The sequence below is a fragment of the Eretmochelys imbricata genome, chromosome 5 (genome assembly GCF_965152235.1).
Source record: "Eretmochelys imbricata isolate rEreImb1 chromosome 5, rEreImb1.hap1, whole genome shotgun sequence".
Lineage (NCBI taxonomy): Eukaryota > Metazoa > Chordata > Testudines > Cheloniidae > Eretmochelys > Eretmochelys imbricata.
In genome coordinates this window covers 119836508-119849881 of record NC_135576.1, presented here as the reverse complement: position 1 = coordinate 119849881, position 13374 = coordinate 119836508, and the positions used below count along the sequence as shown (strand labels likewise).

The following is a 13374-nucleotide window of genomic DNA, read 5'->3' as shown; positions in this document are numbered from 1 at the left end:
ACAGGGTCAGTCAGACGCTGGATTGAAAGATTTCTTTTCTTATCTCTTGAACCTTTAAAATGTATTATTGTTTTTTAAAAAACAAAATGGAGAAAATTAAAAAAAGTACTATCAGATGAAGAGCAGGTACTTGTTTTCTTCTGAGGGGAAAAACAGCCAGAAATCTGTTCCTGTGAGTCCCAGCTCATGTTGAGCACTGATCCTTAGACTTTACTTTCCAACAGCAAGATCTACATTTCTGAACCTCAGGGCCTAAAATCAGGCACCTAAATCCATATTTTTGGTAGCTAAATAAAAGTGGCCTGATTGTCAGAGGTACTGAGCATTCACAGCTTCCATTCTATCTACTTACCTTGGGGTTTTCCATGTGCCTAGCACTGTCGTTCTTTGACTTGGATCATCTGCCACTGAAGTTAACTGGTGTTTTGTCAATGACTTCAGTAGAAGCAGGATCAAGCCCTTAGCGCTTCCCACGTAAATGAGACCCGCCGAGCAAGTTCTCTAGTAGATTTCATGGAGTTTCCTCCCTTCTCTGGTAGAGAGGGCTCTACTATGGTTACAATATATTTTGTGTATGTTTTCTCCTTCCCTTTTGCTCTCCTGCATCGAGTTGGTTATTGAGGAATGGCCAAAATCTTCAGTTTTAATCTTACTCCATATACATTGACATACAGCTATAAAAGTATCACCTCAACACAGGGCCCAATGAGATTCCCATTAACTTCAGTGGGAGTTGGATCATGCCCATTTGGCAAAAATGCATTAAAACTAGTTTAAGTTTGGAAACTGAGCAAATGAATGAAAACTATTAAGTAAATATTCACCTCCTGTGGGGATAGGACATGGTCCCAGATGTTGAGCTGGCTAAGAGAGCCCACAAAAGATTCTGCTGGATTGAATCCTTCTCCTCTCTGGTCTTGCTCTTGTCCAAGTATTAGCGCACCACCACCTAAACACAAAGTAAAATGAAGATGTTACTGCTCTGTACAGTTGTTGATGATGGTAAATACCTTAGAGCAAAAACTGTCAAATACCCAAAGTACCCACAAAAATTGGTTACCTAGTAGCAGTGATCTTTAAAGGTTAAACTAACCTTGACTGGAAACTGGGGATACTTTTAAGTGGTTGTTTAAGAAAGGCCTTTTCTTTTTAGAGTTACCCTTAAACTAGGTTTTACTGTGAATCATATTACAACATAACTAATAATGTAATTATGAATTATTAATTGGCATAGCATATTTCACAGTAACAGTTGGTTAACCGTTGCTTTAAATTATCCCTTATCAATGTTTCAAAACTTATACAAAGAGTTAAAATACCATGTAGAAAAAAGGAGCATTTGATTCCAAACAACTGAACCACATGGAAGACTTGATGGTAAACACTGTAACACCCCACACAAGTAAATTCTGTTTTATCTCATCTAATATTAGCAGTAACATTGGAGACCAGTTTGTGCCTGGCACCACATGAGGCCAGAGGTGCCAGATGCCTTCCTGCCTTGTGCCCAGGTTTTGGAGAGAGCCACAGTGTGGTTGGGAATGGAGGGAGGGAGCACAGAACCCTGCAAGAGCTTCACCATTAAAAACAGAAACCATGCTATGTTTCTGAGAAGACTGTTCTAAAATGGTATATTCATTAAAGATTTTAAATGACCAGTACTCGTCTCTGGAAAGCATGGACCTTCCACTGCTCTTCGACTCTCCCATGAAATAACATATTGCATGTCTTCTTTTAACACTACAATGTAACAGTTGCTCTGAATGGAAAACACTCCAAATACTGTATGTCATGCAACCTGTTAAGTGTCCTTCATTTTCAAGCAGGTAGTTAAGGGCTTGATCATCCTCCCGTTGCAATCATGGGGGGTTTTGCCACTGATTTCAGCAGGGAAAGCGTCAAGTTCTAACAATAAATGAATCTTAATTTCTTCCTCATATCAAAGGAAACAATGAAAGAAGTGGACATAAAACAGTTCTGTCATTCATATTCTAGTGGATGTAAAAACATGTCATATACTGTGAGGAAGAGGTGTTCCTGAAACTAAACTCCAAAAATAGGCCTGAAAATTATGAGAAAAAAACCCTCTAAGTACATGCTTCCAAACCAAAATCACTCCTGAGTTTAACACAGGCATCCAGCTGTGAGATCAATTCTTACTAAAATATTCTCTAGTCAATTTAGTCAATGCATTTCTTCTATGGGCAGGATTCTGCCATCCTTAAGCAGCTTCTATGAGACCTTACTCCATGATATTCCCATTGGTTGAGTGAGAGACTACTCATGAATTAAGGTACTACCCAGCCTGACGAAGGATGAAATAATTCAGTTCTACATAAATGTTGAACACAGAAATAAACAAAACCTTCCAAACCTTGCAAGCCCTACAATAACAAGAGAAAAGAGAAAACAGAGCCAAACAAATGTTAACAAGATATACCGGGGATTTTTGATCCTACAGATAGACCTCTGCCTCCATCAGACAACTTCCCATCAATATACACATTCCAGGCTCCATTCATGCATGTCCAGGTGACTGCAATGTGATGCCAGTTGCCGTCGTTCACAGAGGGACAATCCGTGATCCTCTCTTTCCCATTCACATAAAGAACCCAGCTGCATAAAAAGCAAATACCAAGGCACATTCAATCACATGCAGAGTTTTAATAAATATAACATTCTCTTTCAAGAAAATAAAGTTTTCTTTCTGCTTGCTACTCCCTACACAGGAAAAGTAATTTACTGAAGGAGGTTAAGTTTCCCCAGCTCACACAGGAAGTCCCTGCTGCCATACTTGTTCCCAAAGAGAAGACTTGGGAGTCATCATGATCATACTCACAGACAGTGAAATAAGGGGCTATTTCCACATGTTTAGCTCTGTAAATACTACCAAAAAAAAAAAAAAGAAGGAATTTCAGTCATGTTTTTCAGTGGATTCCTAAACTTGAGTTGTTCTTGGTGTCTCACAGCCCATTGGCCAGAGGGTCACAGCAATCAATATGCCTGCTGATAAGCTCCTTTTTTATGTACATGTTACTTTAAATACATCTTTTTTATTCTGTGTAAAAAAAGACAGGAAGAAATATTCTGCCTTCTGAGCATTGCTACTTTGTTGCAGACACCAATGCCCCAAAATTTTGGGGGTTTTGGAATTAATCACAGGGAAAAAATCAGCAAGAAAGGGCAACTCCAGCTACACAGTTTTGATTCAGATTCAGCTATGAACTTCCCCAAAGACAGGCGTCATTGGAATTTGGTGTTTTAGTTTAGACTCCTCTCTATCAATTAAAATGCAGTTATAATCTAGGAAGAAAGATAATAAGACTGTTGATTGATTTACCCATTGTAATCTGTTAGCAGAAATGAATTGTCACTTCCATTCTCCACTGCGTAAGAAATTGGAGTCCCATAATTAGTAGTGTCAGTTGATCTCATCCAGAATGCACAGGTGATGTCACCAAGTGACGGGAAAATATTGTCAAGCATGACATAGCCATAGATACCAGACACTTCAAAATCCAGGTTAAAACCAGAGGACTGTTCTGTAACAAACAAGAATAATTTTCAGATCTACATTCTTGCAACTGTATCAACAAATTAAATGAAGCTTAATCAAATGCAATAAAACATAACCAGGCTAAAAGTATTTGCTTTCAACTGGACTGAACTAGAAATATTCTATTTCTAGCCTGCAAGGTGTTCACATACCTAGAAGAGATGCAGGGTTTAAGAAGCACAACAAAAAAAAATTGTAATTTTCTGGTAGATAATGAACATGAACCTTTCACAACATTGGATGTGCCTTTCAGCCCTCTGTCAGACAACTAACATGTCCATCTGGCCATCCTAAATCCAAAAGTGCCTGATTGGACCTGTGTATAAAATGGGACCAAATGGAGACATGGTTCTTTATGGAATTAAGATATTGTACATTTATGGAATAGAATTTGTGTCTTTCATGTTCAAGGTATTGCAAAGTGCTTTACAAAGAAGTAAAATGCATGTTCTGTGCAAATGCAGCAACCATTATGCATTCAGTAGTAGTTCTCATAAAGCCCTGGACATTAGAATCTGTTCTACTGAGAGAGGGGATGATGCATAGATGACCAGCACATCTCCTGCCCCTTCATAAAAATTGCCAGTGGATCTTTAACTTCCATCTGAAGATCCACCACATATGAACAGAAGGTATCACAGATTAACATCTTGTCTAAAACAGAAATGTTATTGAGACAAATTTATCTCTGCTGTAACCTCGCTGAAGTCAAAGGAATCTCACCAGGTTGGAATTTGACCAGTCATCTTTAAGACTGTATAGCCCTTTGTTACCACAATATCTGTGACTTTCTGATGACAGCATCACGAGTGTGACGCAGCAGGGAGGGGGGAGTGTTGACCTGGGAATGTGCCCTGGGGATGGGAGACCTGAGAGCCTGTCACCTGAGGGGGAGGGGGAGGTAACACCTCTGCCCAGGAACGTGGACGTGGACGGAGGCTGCAGCAGGGAACCAGCTGGGTGGGTTTAGTTTCAGTTTGGGGCTGGGTGGAGGAACGCAGGGAACTCCAGGGCTGGGGTCTAAGCTCCCTGCTCCCCCAGAAGGACTTGACTGAGGGGTCCTGGGTGCACCCACAAGCTCTGTTTTGGACTGTGTTCCTGTTGTCCAATAAACCTTCTGTTTTACTGGCTGGCTGAGAGTCTCAGTGAATCCTAGGAAGAGGGGTGCAGGGCCTGGACTCCCCCACACTCCGTGACAGAAGTACAAAGAGCTAAATAACTAGGACATGTGAAAGAGGCCGAAATTGAACTTCACAGGCCTATAGTGCATGACAAAAAGGGTAGTGTGCTTTTAAGCAAAGAAAAACATTTACCAAAATATCGTTTGCTAGCATGCATGCTGTTACTTGGTATTTACAGGCTACATTTGAAATTAATTATTATTATATTATTATTTGAACTGCTGTAGCTCGCAATGGCTTTGCTCAGGGTTGAGACCCCACCCTGCCAGCCGCTGTGCAGAGAAGCCATACGGTATTAATTCAGCTAGCATAATTCTTGCCCGGAGGCTTTGTCAAGCCACCTTTTGCTGACACTCTGGTCCCGTGTACCTGTTTCACACCTGCTGCCCGTAAAGCCAGGGGGACATTTACAAACGTACGAGTTCAAGGCATCCACACAGGCTGCTTGGTTTAAACAAGGATTGGGTTCACACTCATTGATGTTCACTTCACAGTGCAGTCCCGTGTACCCTGTCACACACTGACACCTGAGGATGAAAACAAAAACACTCTTCTATTGTGGCCACTTTTAAAGCTCACACATCTGTGGACTGGATGCACTCTTTGTTTCCGCTAGAGATCCAGTTACATTACAAAAAGCCAGAACATTAGAGAGGCACCCCAATATTATGGAACCTCGAAATTCACAACTGGTCCTTTTCTGTAAAATGGGCCAGAGCAGAGCACCCCATAAACATCAGAGAAGTTCTGATCTGGATCCAGAAATAAACTTTTTGGTCCAGGTTCATCTTGATGAAACATAAAAATAGAAGACAGGAGGAAGGGCTGAGGTCCATCAATGCCCATATGTTCCCCCGGGCCCAACAATCACAGGAAACTTGGTCATGTGGGATACACAAATGGATGAAAATTGTTCAATGCTATAATAGAAGGTTAAAAAACACCAAGGGTCCCCCCTCCTTCCCCATGCCTGGGGAAAACTGATTCAGGAAAACAGTACTCTGTAGGTTTCTGCCCACTGTAAGGGTGGCAACCCTACAGCACTCTCACTTTCTACCCCTCCCCCGCCACATTCTCCTCACTATCTATCACGCCCTTAACAAAAGCTAAAATAACACCATCACATTTTTTTTCTTTTTAAATATCCACCTTTCTCCCACACTGGGGTGCGTGTTGAGATCACTTGACAGATTAGCCTACCGCCTTTGCTAAAATCTTTGGGGAAACCCAGACACTGCAGCACATCTGGCTTTGTGTATTACAGGAAGTCCGTCAGCAGTTTTTCACCTGAAGTTGTTGATACCATCTTTGCATTTGGCCCCATTCTTACAGGGTCTGCTGAGACACTCATCAATGTTTTTTTCACACAAGACACCAGTAAACCCAGGAAGGCACTTGCAATGGAAACTCCTGAGCCGATCCTCACAAATGCCCTTGTTTAGACATGGGTTTGAAAGGCATTCATTCACCTCTGTTTCACAGCGAGTGCCTGGGAAGAGAGAGACCAAAGCAAAGGTTTACATTCAATTTTAAAAGATTCAAAATCTGTTAGGAACAATCAGGAACCAATTTCTATGATTCGGTGTCTCTGACAAATCCAGAAGACAATTAAAATTATACAGAATTCTTTGGGGAATGGCAAACAGATTAGCTGAATGGCTGGCTTTTTTCCTCAGCATAAAATATATTGCATTGATTGGATGCAACTGTAGAGGAGATGCAGGAATCAGCTTCACAGTTATAGAAATAAAACCCTCATTACACGTTTGTCAACATTTGAAAAAAACCCTTTTACTGGGAATGTACAGAAGTGAGTGTTACCAACTTTGTTAGTAAGTTGGGCTCTTCAAATAAGAAGTACGTCTCATCTGTCAGGGCTTGTCTACATTACCCGCTGGATCGGCGGGCAGCGATAGATCCAGCAGGGGTTGATTTATCGTGTCTAGTCTAGAGACGATAAATTGACCGCCAAGTGCTTTCCCATCGAGTCCGGTGCTCCACCAGGGCAAGAGGCGCAGGCGGAGTCGACAGGAGAGCATCAGCCGTTCACTTACCGCAGTGAAGACACCGTGGTAAGTAGATCTAAGTACATTGACTTCAGCTACGTTATTCGCGTAGCTGAAGTTGCATAACTTAGATCGATACCCGCCCCGGTGTAGACCAGGCCTCAGTTTGTAAGTGGTAAAGTAATGATATTCAGGTGTCAATATAGGTTAAGGGCTGGATCTTTCATCACGAACTTTCCCATGAACTCATACATTCTCAGAAAGTTGTGTGTGTGAAGAGTGCAGGATGGGCCCCAAGGATATATTAGAAACACACACAAGCTGAGACACCATTCTGAGTAAATGATGAGAGATACAGAGGAGAGAAAGTATTGCTACAATGGAAATGAGGTTGGAACCTTTTCATTTTTTAAGAAAACCATCCAGGAGTTTAGTTGTGCATAAAGTTCCACGTTGTGAGATATGCAAAGTTGCAGAAACTGCATAAGATTTAAAGTCAAAGCTTTGCGGCAATCTGGAAACCCAGGAGAAGAAAATCATTCTTTAACATGACGCAAAACAACAGAAAGTTGCAGAGCTAAATGGGATGGGAAGCAACTTCTAATAGCGATGGGGAGGATTTGGCCCATGGATATGCTCTAAAAATAATAAATAAAACAACAACAATAGCATTTAACACTCGTATATCAACCCTGAAATATTTCATCAAGGTGAATATTATTATTCTTTGCTCAAGGTCATACAAAGTTGGGAACAGACCCCAGATCTCCTGACTCCCAGTCACGTGCTTGAAGCCACCAGACCACACCTTCTCATCTAAATATTACACATGCCTAGATCAATGCATACCTATAGCAAATATATGAAGATAATCTTGAATTACACTTAGTGAGCATAAGGTACATATTTTCTGGTTAATATAAATAAAAACTAAATCAATCAAGAAATACAGCTTACCTGTGAATCCTTCTGCACATGTGCAGTGATAAGCATTGATGCCATCAACACAAAGTGCTCCGTTCACACATGGGTTGGACCTGCATTCATTTATATCTTCCTCACACAGTAAACCTTCAAGCAAGAATAGTTACAAGCCATGATTTACACAGTATTTTAAAACATACATGGTACGTAACCTGTAGTGATTGGTTTTGAAAGCCATAATGGCAAAATATTTCTTGTGTCATAAAAGGTTATTGAGAACAGGAGATAAAATCTCTCAAGGATGCAATTCAGTGTGAACAGTTGCCCATCCATACACGTAGTTACTGAGACTTTGGAGCTCAACGTTTAAAAAGTAGTCAGCCGCACATGTATAATTTTAATTCATATTGATATAAAAAGCTTTTATAGGGCTAATGTGATATAGGGTAGGGACTGATCAGGTGGAAAGATCTGGGCATACGAGTAGGAGGATACCTATTCAATAATCAACAATTTAATGATAAAATAAGTTAAGACCTCGATTCAGCAAGGTACAAAAGCAGGTGCCAGACTTTAAGCATGTGAAAAGTGCTGTTCAGAGAGAGAGAGAGAGAGAGAGAGAGAGAGTGGGTGTGCGCACACGTATGTATGTGTGTGTATTTTCAATAACGTTCCTGTTCGAAGAGAAAAGATGAAAAAATATCAATTAGGCATCCATAGGATTACTCACATGCTTGAAGTTAGGCATCTGTCTTGCTGAATCAAGGCCTTACAATATTAGGTTTCATTAGCATTTTTCCACAAAAGTGCCTCGTTAATATTTCTTCACTGTTATTCCTTTTTTTTTTTAGAACAGAAGTGTTACTACCCACACACAGACACAGAGTACATCTTGAATATTAATCCTTTTACTTCACAAAGTATTCACCTACACCAAAGGTTTTCTCTGTCTAACGGGCCAGATTCACCACTGTTATAATTCCATGGAAGTCACTGAAGAAATAAGCGTAACCCTAATAGGTCTGTTTTATTTATGCAACATGTAACTGATACCCTTATGAAGAGGAGTTATAAAGCAATTAAATCACTTCTGTCACCTGTATAGCCTGGTTGGCACTGGCAAATGAACACCCCAATACCATCTTTGCAAACTCCATTGTTGAGGCAAGGGGTTGACTTGCACTCATCAATCTCCTTTTCACACTTTAAGCCTAAATTGAAAAACAAAGCAGGATCACAACTAAGAACACAGAAAGAAAGTATAATTAAATCACTCAGAAACACGGAGGGCATTACAGACCATTATCTTTGCTTTAAAACACAGCAGTTTACCAGAGACCTGTGACAATTGCTATCAGAAAGGTACAGTGCAGATCAGGCAATAATAAAATACAAGCTGATCAGCTCCAGATCTTCAAACTTAGTACATTTCTATCCTTTAAAAAAAAACAATCATTGGGGAATATAACATACCCAGTTGCTCTGGAGCAACTGCAGAGCTCACAATGGATACATGCAAAGGCAGACCTACTGGGATTAATGGACTGCAGTGTGAGTTTCTTGGTCCTTGCTGATCACAGTTGTGGTCAAGGGGTGGGATTTTCAAATATATTCAGTCTTGGTCTGATGCTGCTCCCATTAAAGCAATGGGGATGTTACCATTAACTCCAGTAGGAGCATAGTATAGGCCAACATGAGCCTTTTGAAAATCTCTCTTAGAGAACCATCACTGAGATAAACCATACAACAACAAAGGGAACAGTTCTTCATTTTTTTAAAAAAATGTGAAGAATAATGAATAACCTGTGTCAGCAATAGTGATTTCCATTAATTATATTATGTGCTTTTTCTGCTGGGAGTGTCAAGTTCTTTTATAATTTCTCCTCGGAAGAGAACTTTCTAACTACCTCATACGATGAAACAATGTCCTCCCAACATACACACACTTTACCTGTGTATCCAGGTGGGCACATGCAAATGTACCCACTTCCAAGTTGTTTGCATGTGCCATTATTATGGCATGGTTCCAGGAAACACTCATGAAAAACCTGTCACAGATCAGAACAGTAGAGTTATCAAAGAGGTGGAGAGACAACCATGTGTATTACACAGACAAATATCAAACAATGACTGACATGTAGCAGCATTTTAAAAAAAGTCTTTATGCCACAGTTCTCTAGCATTTCTTTTCCACTCCATTCCTCTCCACAGAGGCTGGTACTGTATCCCTACCATCAGCCATCTGCAATGGCTGGGAGAGGTGAGTCAGGGCACACTGTGGAGTGCATTAGGCCTACAGGCTGTATTTTAGCCACCCCAATCTAAAGAATACAGAAATAAATATCCAGAGCTAGTGGCATGAGAGGGACTTTTTCAGAGGTTAGCATTCTAGTTATTGTTATTTATTTGTACTTTGATAGCAGGCCTCACTTCAGCAAAGCACTCAAGCATGTGCTTAACTAAGTACATGAATGGTCCTATTGACTTAAATGGGAAAACTCAGCTGCTTGCTGTACTGGGGCCTGAGTTTGTGGACTGCACGTATTATAAGCTAATAGCTCAGGTCTAATTTATCACTTACCAACTTTATTCATGTAATGTAGATTCTCACAACCTGATTCTGAGACTGAGTGCTCTTTTCTGAGTTACAACAATGGGGGCCTTTCATGCAAACCCATAGTCCTGGGAATAGTCTCCACTCACGTGAGTGATCCCATGTATTTTGAGAGGGCTAATCACAGGAGAAAGGATTTGCAGAATTGGGTCATACCTGACTAGTCTGACATCTCTTCTTAAATTTATATAAATCAAAACAAATAAATGAAAATAAATACTTCAGAACCAGAACCTGGAAGCCAGAAGTGATCTCCTGGAAGACTAAAATGAAAAAGAAACCAAATAAAAGAGACACTGATCGCCAGTATAGGAGCTACTGATCAGATGAGGAGTTGGGGGTTTTATGCAAGGAGTTGGGGGTTTTATGTTTTTTTAAAAATAAAAGTTTAGTGACATTTTTATGTCAGGCTAATGTTATCATGCTTCCAAATCTAAGACTGCTTTTTACTGGATCAAATCTCCTTCTCCCAAATACTACTGTTCTATTATTGTAGTAGAATTTTAAAATACAATATTTTAGTGAATCACTATTAAATTACCCTTGAGTGGAAGAGCTTATTAGAAAACGCAAACACAGTTTTTTTATTTCTGCTGCATAAGGCCGTTAATTAAGGACTTATCAGCTATGGAGTTATAAGGCACGATGTTTGATCACTTTAATCAAATAAAGGTAGCCCCCATGGTAACTACAGCTGCCTAGTTTGGCAAATAAACTCATTATCACAATTATATTATGGAAGGCATTAGCCATTTAATATTGGCATCCGACACTCTGTGTCTTCCGTTAGAGCTAGCATCATTAAAAAAATAAATAAATCTTGTCCTTGCCTGACTGCTGACTTTGTATTGCTTGCTGATATTTTCTGGAGAGACTGGTACCATTACACTCTCCTCGGCCGCTGTGAAAGTAGAGCCAAAACCTAAACAGGATTATTATGAAAGCAGCTGTTAATGCAGCTTGACAAGACCCTAACTGCATTGCATTGATGCATTTAAAAAATGCTATGAGGGAAGTGGATTTGTGGGAATAAATACCACACTTACAGTAAAAACTTATTCAATTCCAAAACACGAACATCAATAATAAATGAAGAAAGGGTGGGGCACTGTGATGAATTCACTCTTTAAACTTATTCCTCTCCAGTCCTGACTTAGAGCTTAGATGGTCATGTAAATCATGTTAGTCTGTCTACTGCAAGGTAGTTTTTATAGGCCAAAGGCAAAACTTTCATTGTTTCCAGTGGGGTTACTATCTAGGCTCTGTCAGGGAACCTTAATCCATATCACACAGTCATCCACAATTTTGTGTGACTGGCAGCGTCTGATAACTCAGAGATAATCCAGGAAAGGAATAGCAGGGGTGATGCATTGGTAGAAATGTGCGGCGAACATTGTGGAAGGAGAATGGTGTATTCTTCCTTTGAATGGACCCAATTTTCACTAAGGGCCAGATCCTGCCCCCCTTAGTCACATTCTCTGGAGGAAATTAATCAACTTACTTGAACAGTCTGTGATGGATCTGGCGCCAATGATCGTAGTTGTCCCATAAAAGGGACAAGATAAGCAGTAGGACTTTCCTGGGTCGGGCTGATAGTAGTCCCGGGGGCAAGGGTAGCAAGGCATTAAGCCAGAGCGAGAGAATTCCCCTGCTGCACAAGGTACTGCAAAGTGCAAAACAAACTCTAATGACTGCTGGCTCCCAGTGCATGGTCTTTTCCCCACCATCATAGGGCAGTTTTTGCCTCAGTCCTACAAGACTAGGCCAATAATCACGAGAATTTCACAACCAAAGTGTGTGCTTATTTAAAGGGTCACTCAGGTTAACTCTGGCCCCAAATAAGCTCTTTTTCAAACCTAAGACCAGAGAAATGTTTCCATGTAATCTTTGTCCTATGGAGACAGTTCTCAAATTCAACCAAACACCCCACACTGCAGTCCTTGCAATGCACAAACATATTTTCAACAAGGTCAGCACCTGGAGACAGATTCTCTTCCCTGATCCACTCTCACTGTGGACTGTTCTCCCCATCAGCCCTTGGGGTGCAATTGCCCCAAAGGGGTCTGTGCCAAGACAGAACCCATTGACGGTAGTTTACTTTGAAAGCAGACTCAGTAAAAACTGAGCAAGGACCTCAGGATTTTGACCCACAAAAATGATTGGCTATTGCCTGGATGATTGTTACAAAACATCGAGTAGTGCTTTCTATAAATAAAAAAAAGGAAGTTTTTATTATCACATAACCATCTGGATATCTGACACAGGGCCTACAATAGAATTCTGCGTGCATACAGCACAGCTTCGTTTCTGAAATCTTTCAGACAAACTGGTGTTTGATATGCAGCAAAAAATTATGTACACTGCTGCTGGGTGACATAACTTCACTGCAGTCAGCCAGGAGCTGCAGGTTACCTGAGGTCAGATAAATGGGGCAATAGTGGATGGTATTTAGCAACATTTTGTTTTCAGGAATTTCACTGGCCTTGTCCTCACAAACCTCCACATGCTGAGATATCCACAGCTCCTCTTTTCACTGTTGACAGGTTTTCTGGACAGGCGATGCAGTTATTAGATCCAAACATAGGTTGATATGTGCCAAGAGGACATGACTCACAGGTTTCAAGACCATTAGGTGAATACGTTCCCTGCTGGCACTGAGCTAAAAGGCAAAATAATACATAAAGATTAGGCATAAGGCTAAGCGATATCTAACAGAAAGTATGTCTCCTGTCCCCTAAAAATAAAGGTAACACTTTATAATATATTGACAAGCAACCCTTGAAAGAAAGAGCTACCAGGACATTTGTAAACCAGAAGATAGTGCTCTATGTAATGTTTCGCAAAGTACAGACAGCACATAGCATCCATCCCCTCTCCAAATGCATTTAATTTATTCTGAGGGTTGTTTATTTCACTATAATTTCATGGACACATCTAAACCACAGGCTGTACAATGAAATGTGCAACGCACAGAATAAAAAAAATGCAATTCTATTGCAGCCCACTGGCTATCAATTACTGATAGTGTATTTACAAGACATAAACTCGCTATAGTTTAGTATATTCCAATCGGCTGCAGATTGTTTATTGTTA

General features: G+C 40.5%; 1 protein-coding gene across 1 annotated transcript in view; it reads right to left on the bottom strand.

Moving 5' to 3' along the window:
* Positions 1-13374, bottom strand: part of SVEP1 (sushi, von Willebrand factor type A, EGF and pentraxin domain containing 1) — a 150045-nt gene that overhangs the window by 66215 nt on the left and 70456 nt on the right. Inside the window, exons 17-27 of the mRNA XM_077816485.1 lie at positions 12779-12940; positions 11783-11944; positions 11112-11203; positions 9619-9715; positions 8765-8878; positions 7701-7814; positions 6025-6226; positions 5107-5264; positions 3341-3542; positions 2441-2616; positions 825-949 (exon numbers count right to left, since the gene is read on the bottom strand). Coding sequence (XP_077672611.1) covers positions 825-949; positions 2441-2616; positions 3341-3542; positions 5107-5264; positions 6025-6226; positions 7701-7814; positions 8765-8878; positions 9619-9715; positions 11112-11203; positions 11783-11944; positions 12779-12940 — 1604 coding nt within the window. The remainder of the gene's footprint in view (positions 1-824; positions 950-2440; positions 2617-3340; positions 3543-5106; positions 5265-6024; positions 6227-7700; positions 7815-8764; positions 8879-9618; positions 9716-11111; positions 11204-11782; positions 11945-12778; positions 12941-13374) is intronic.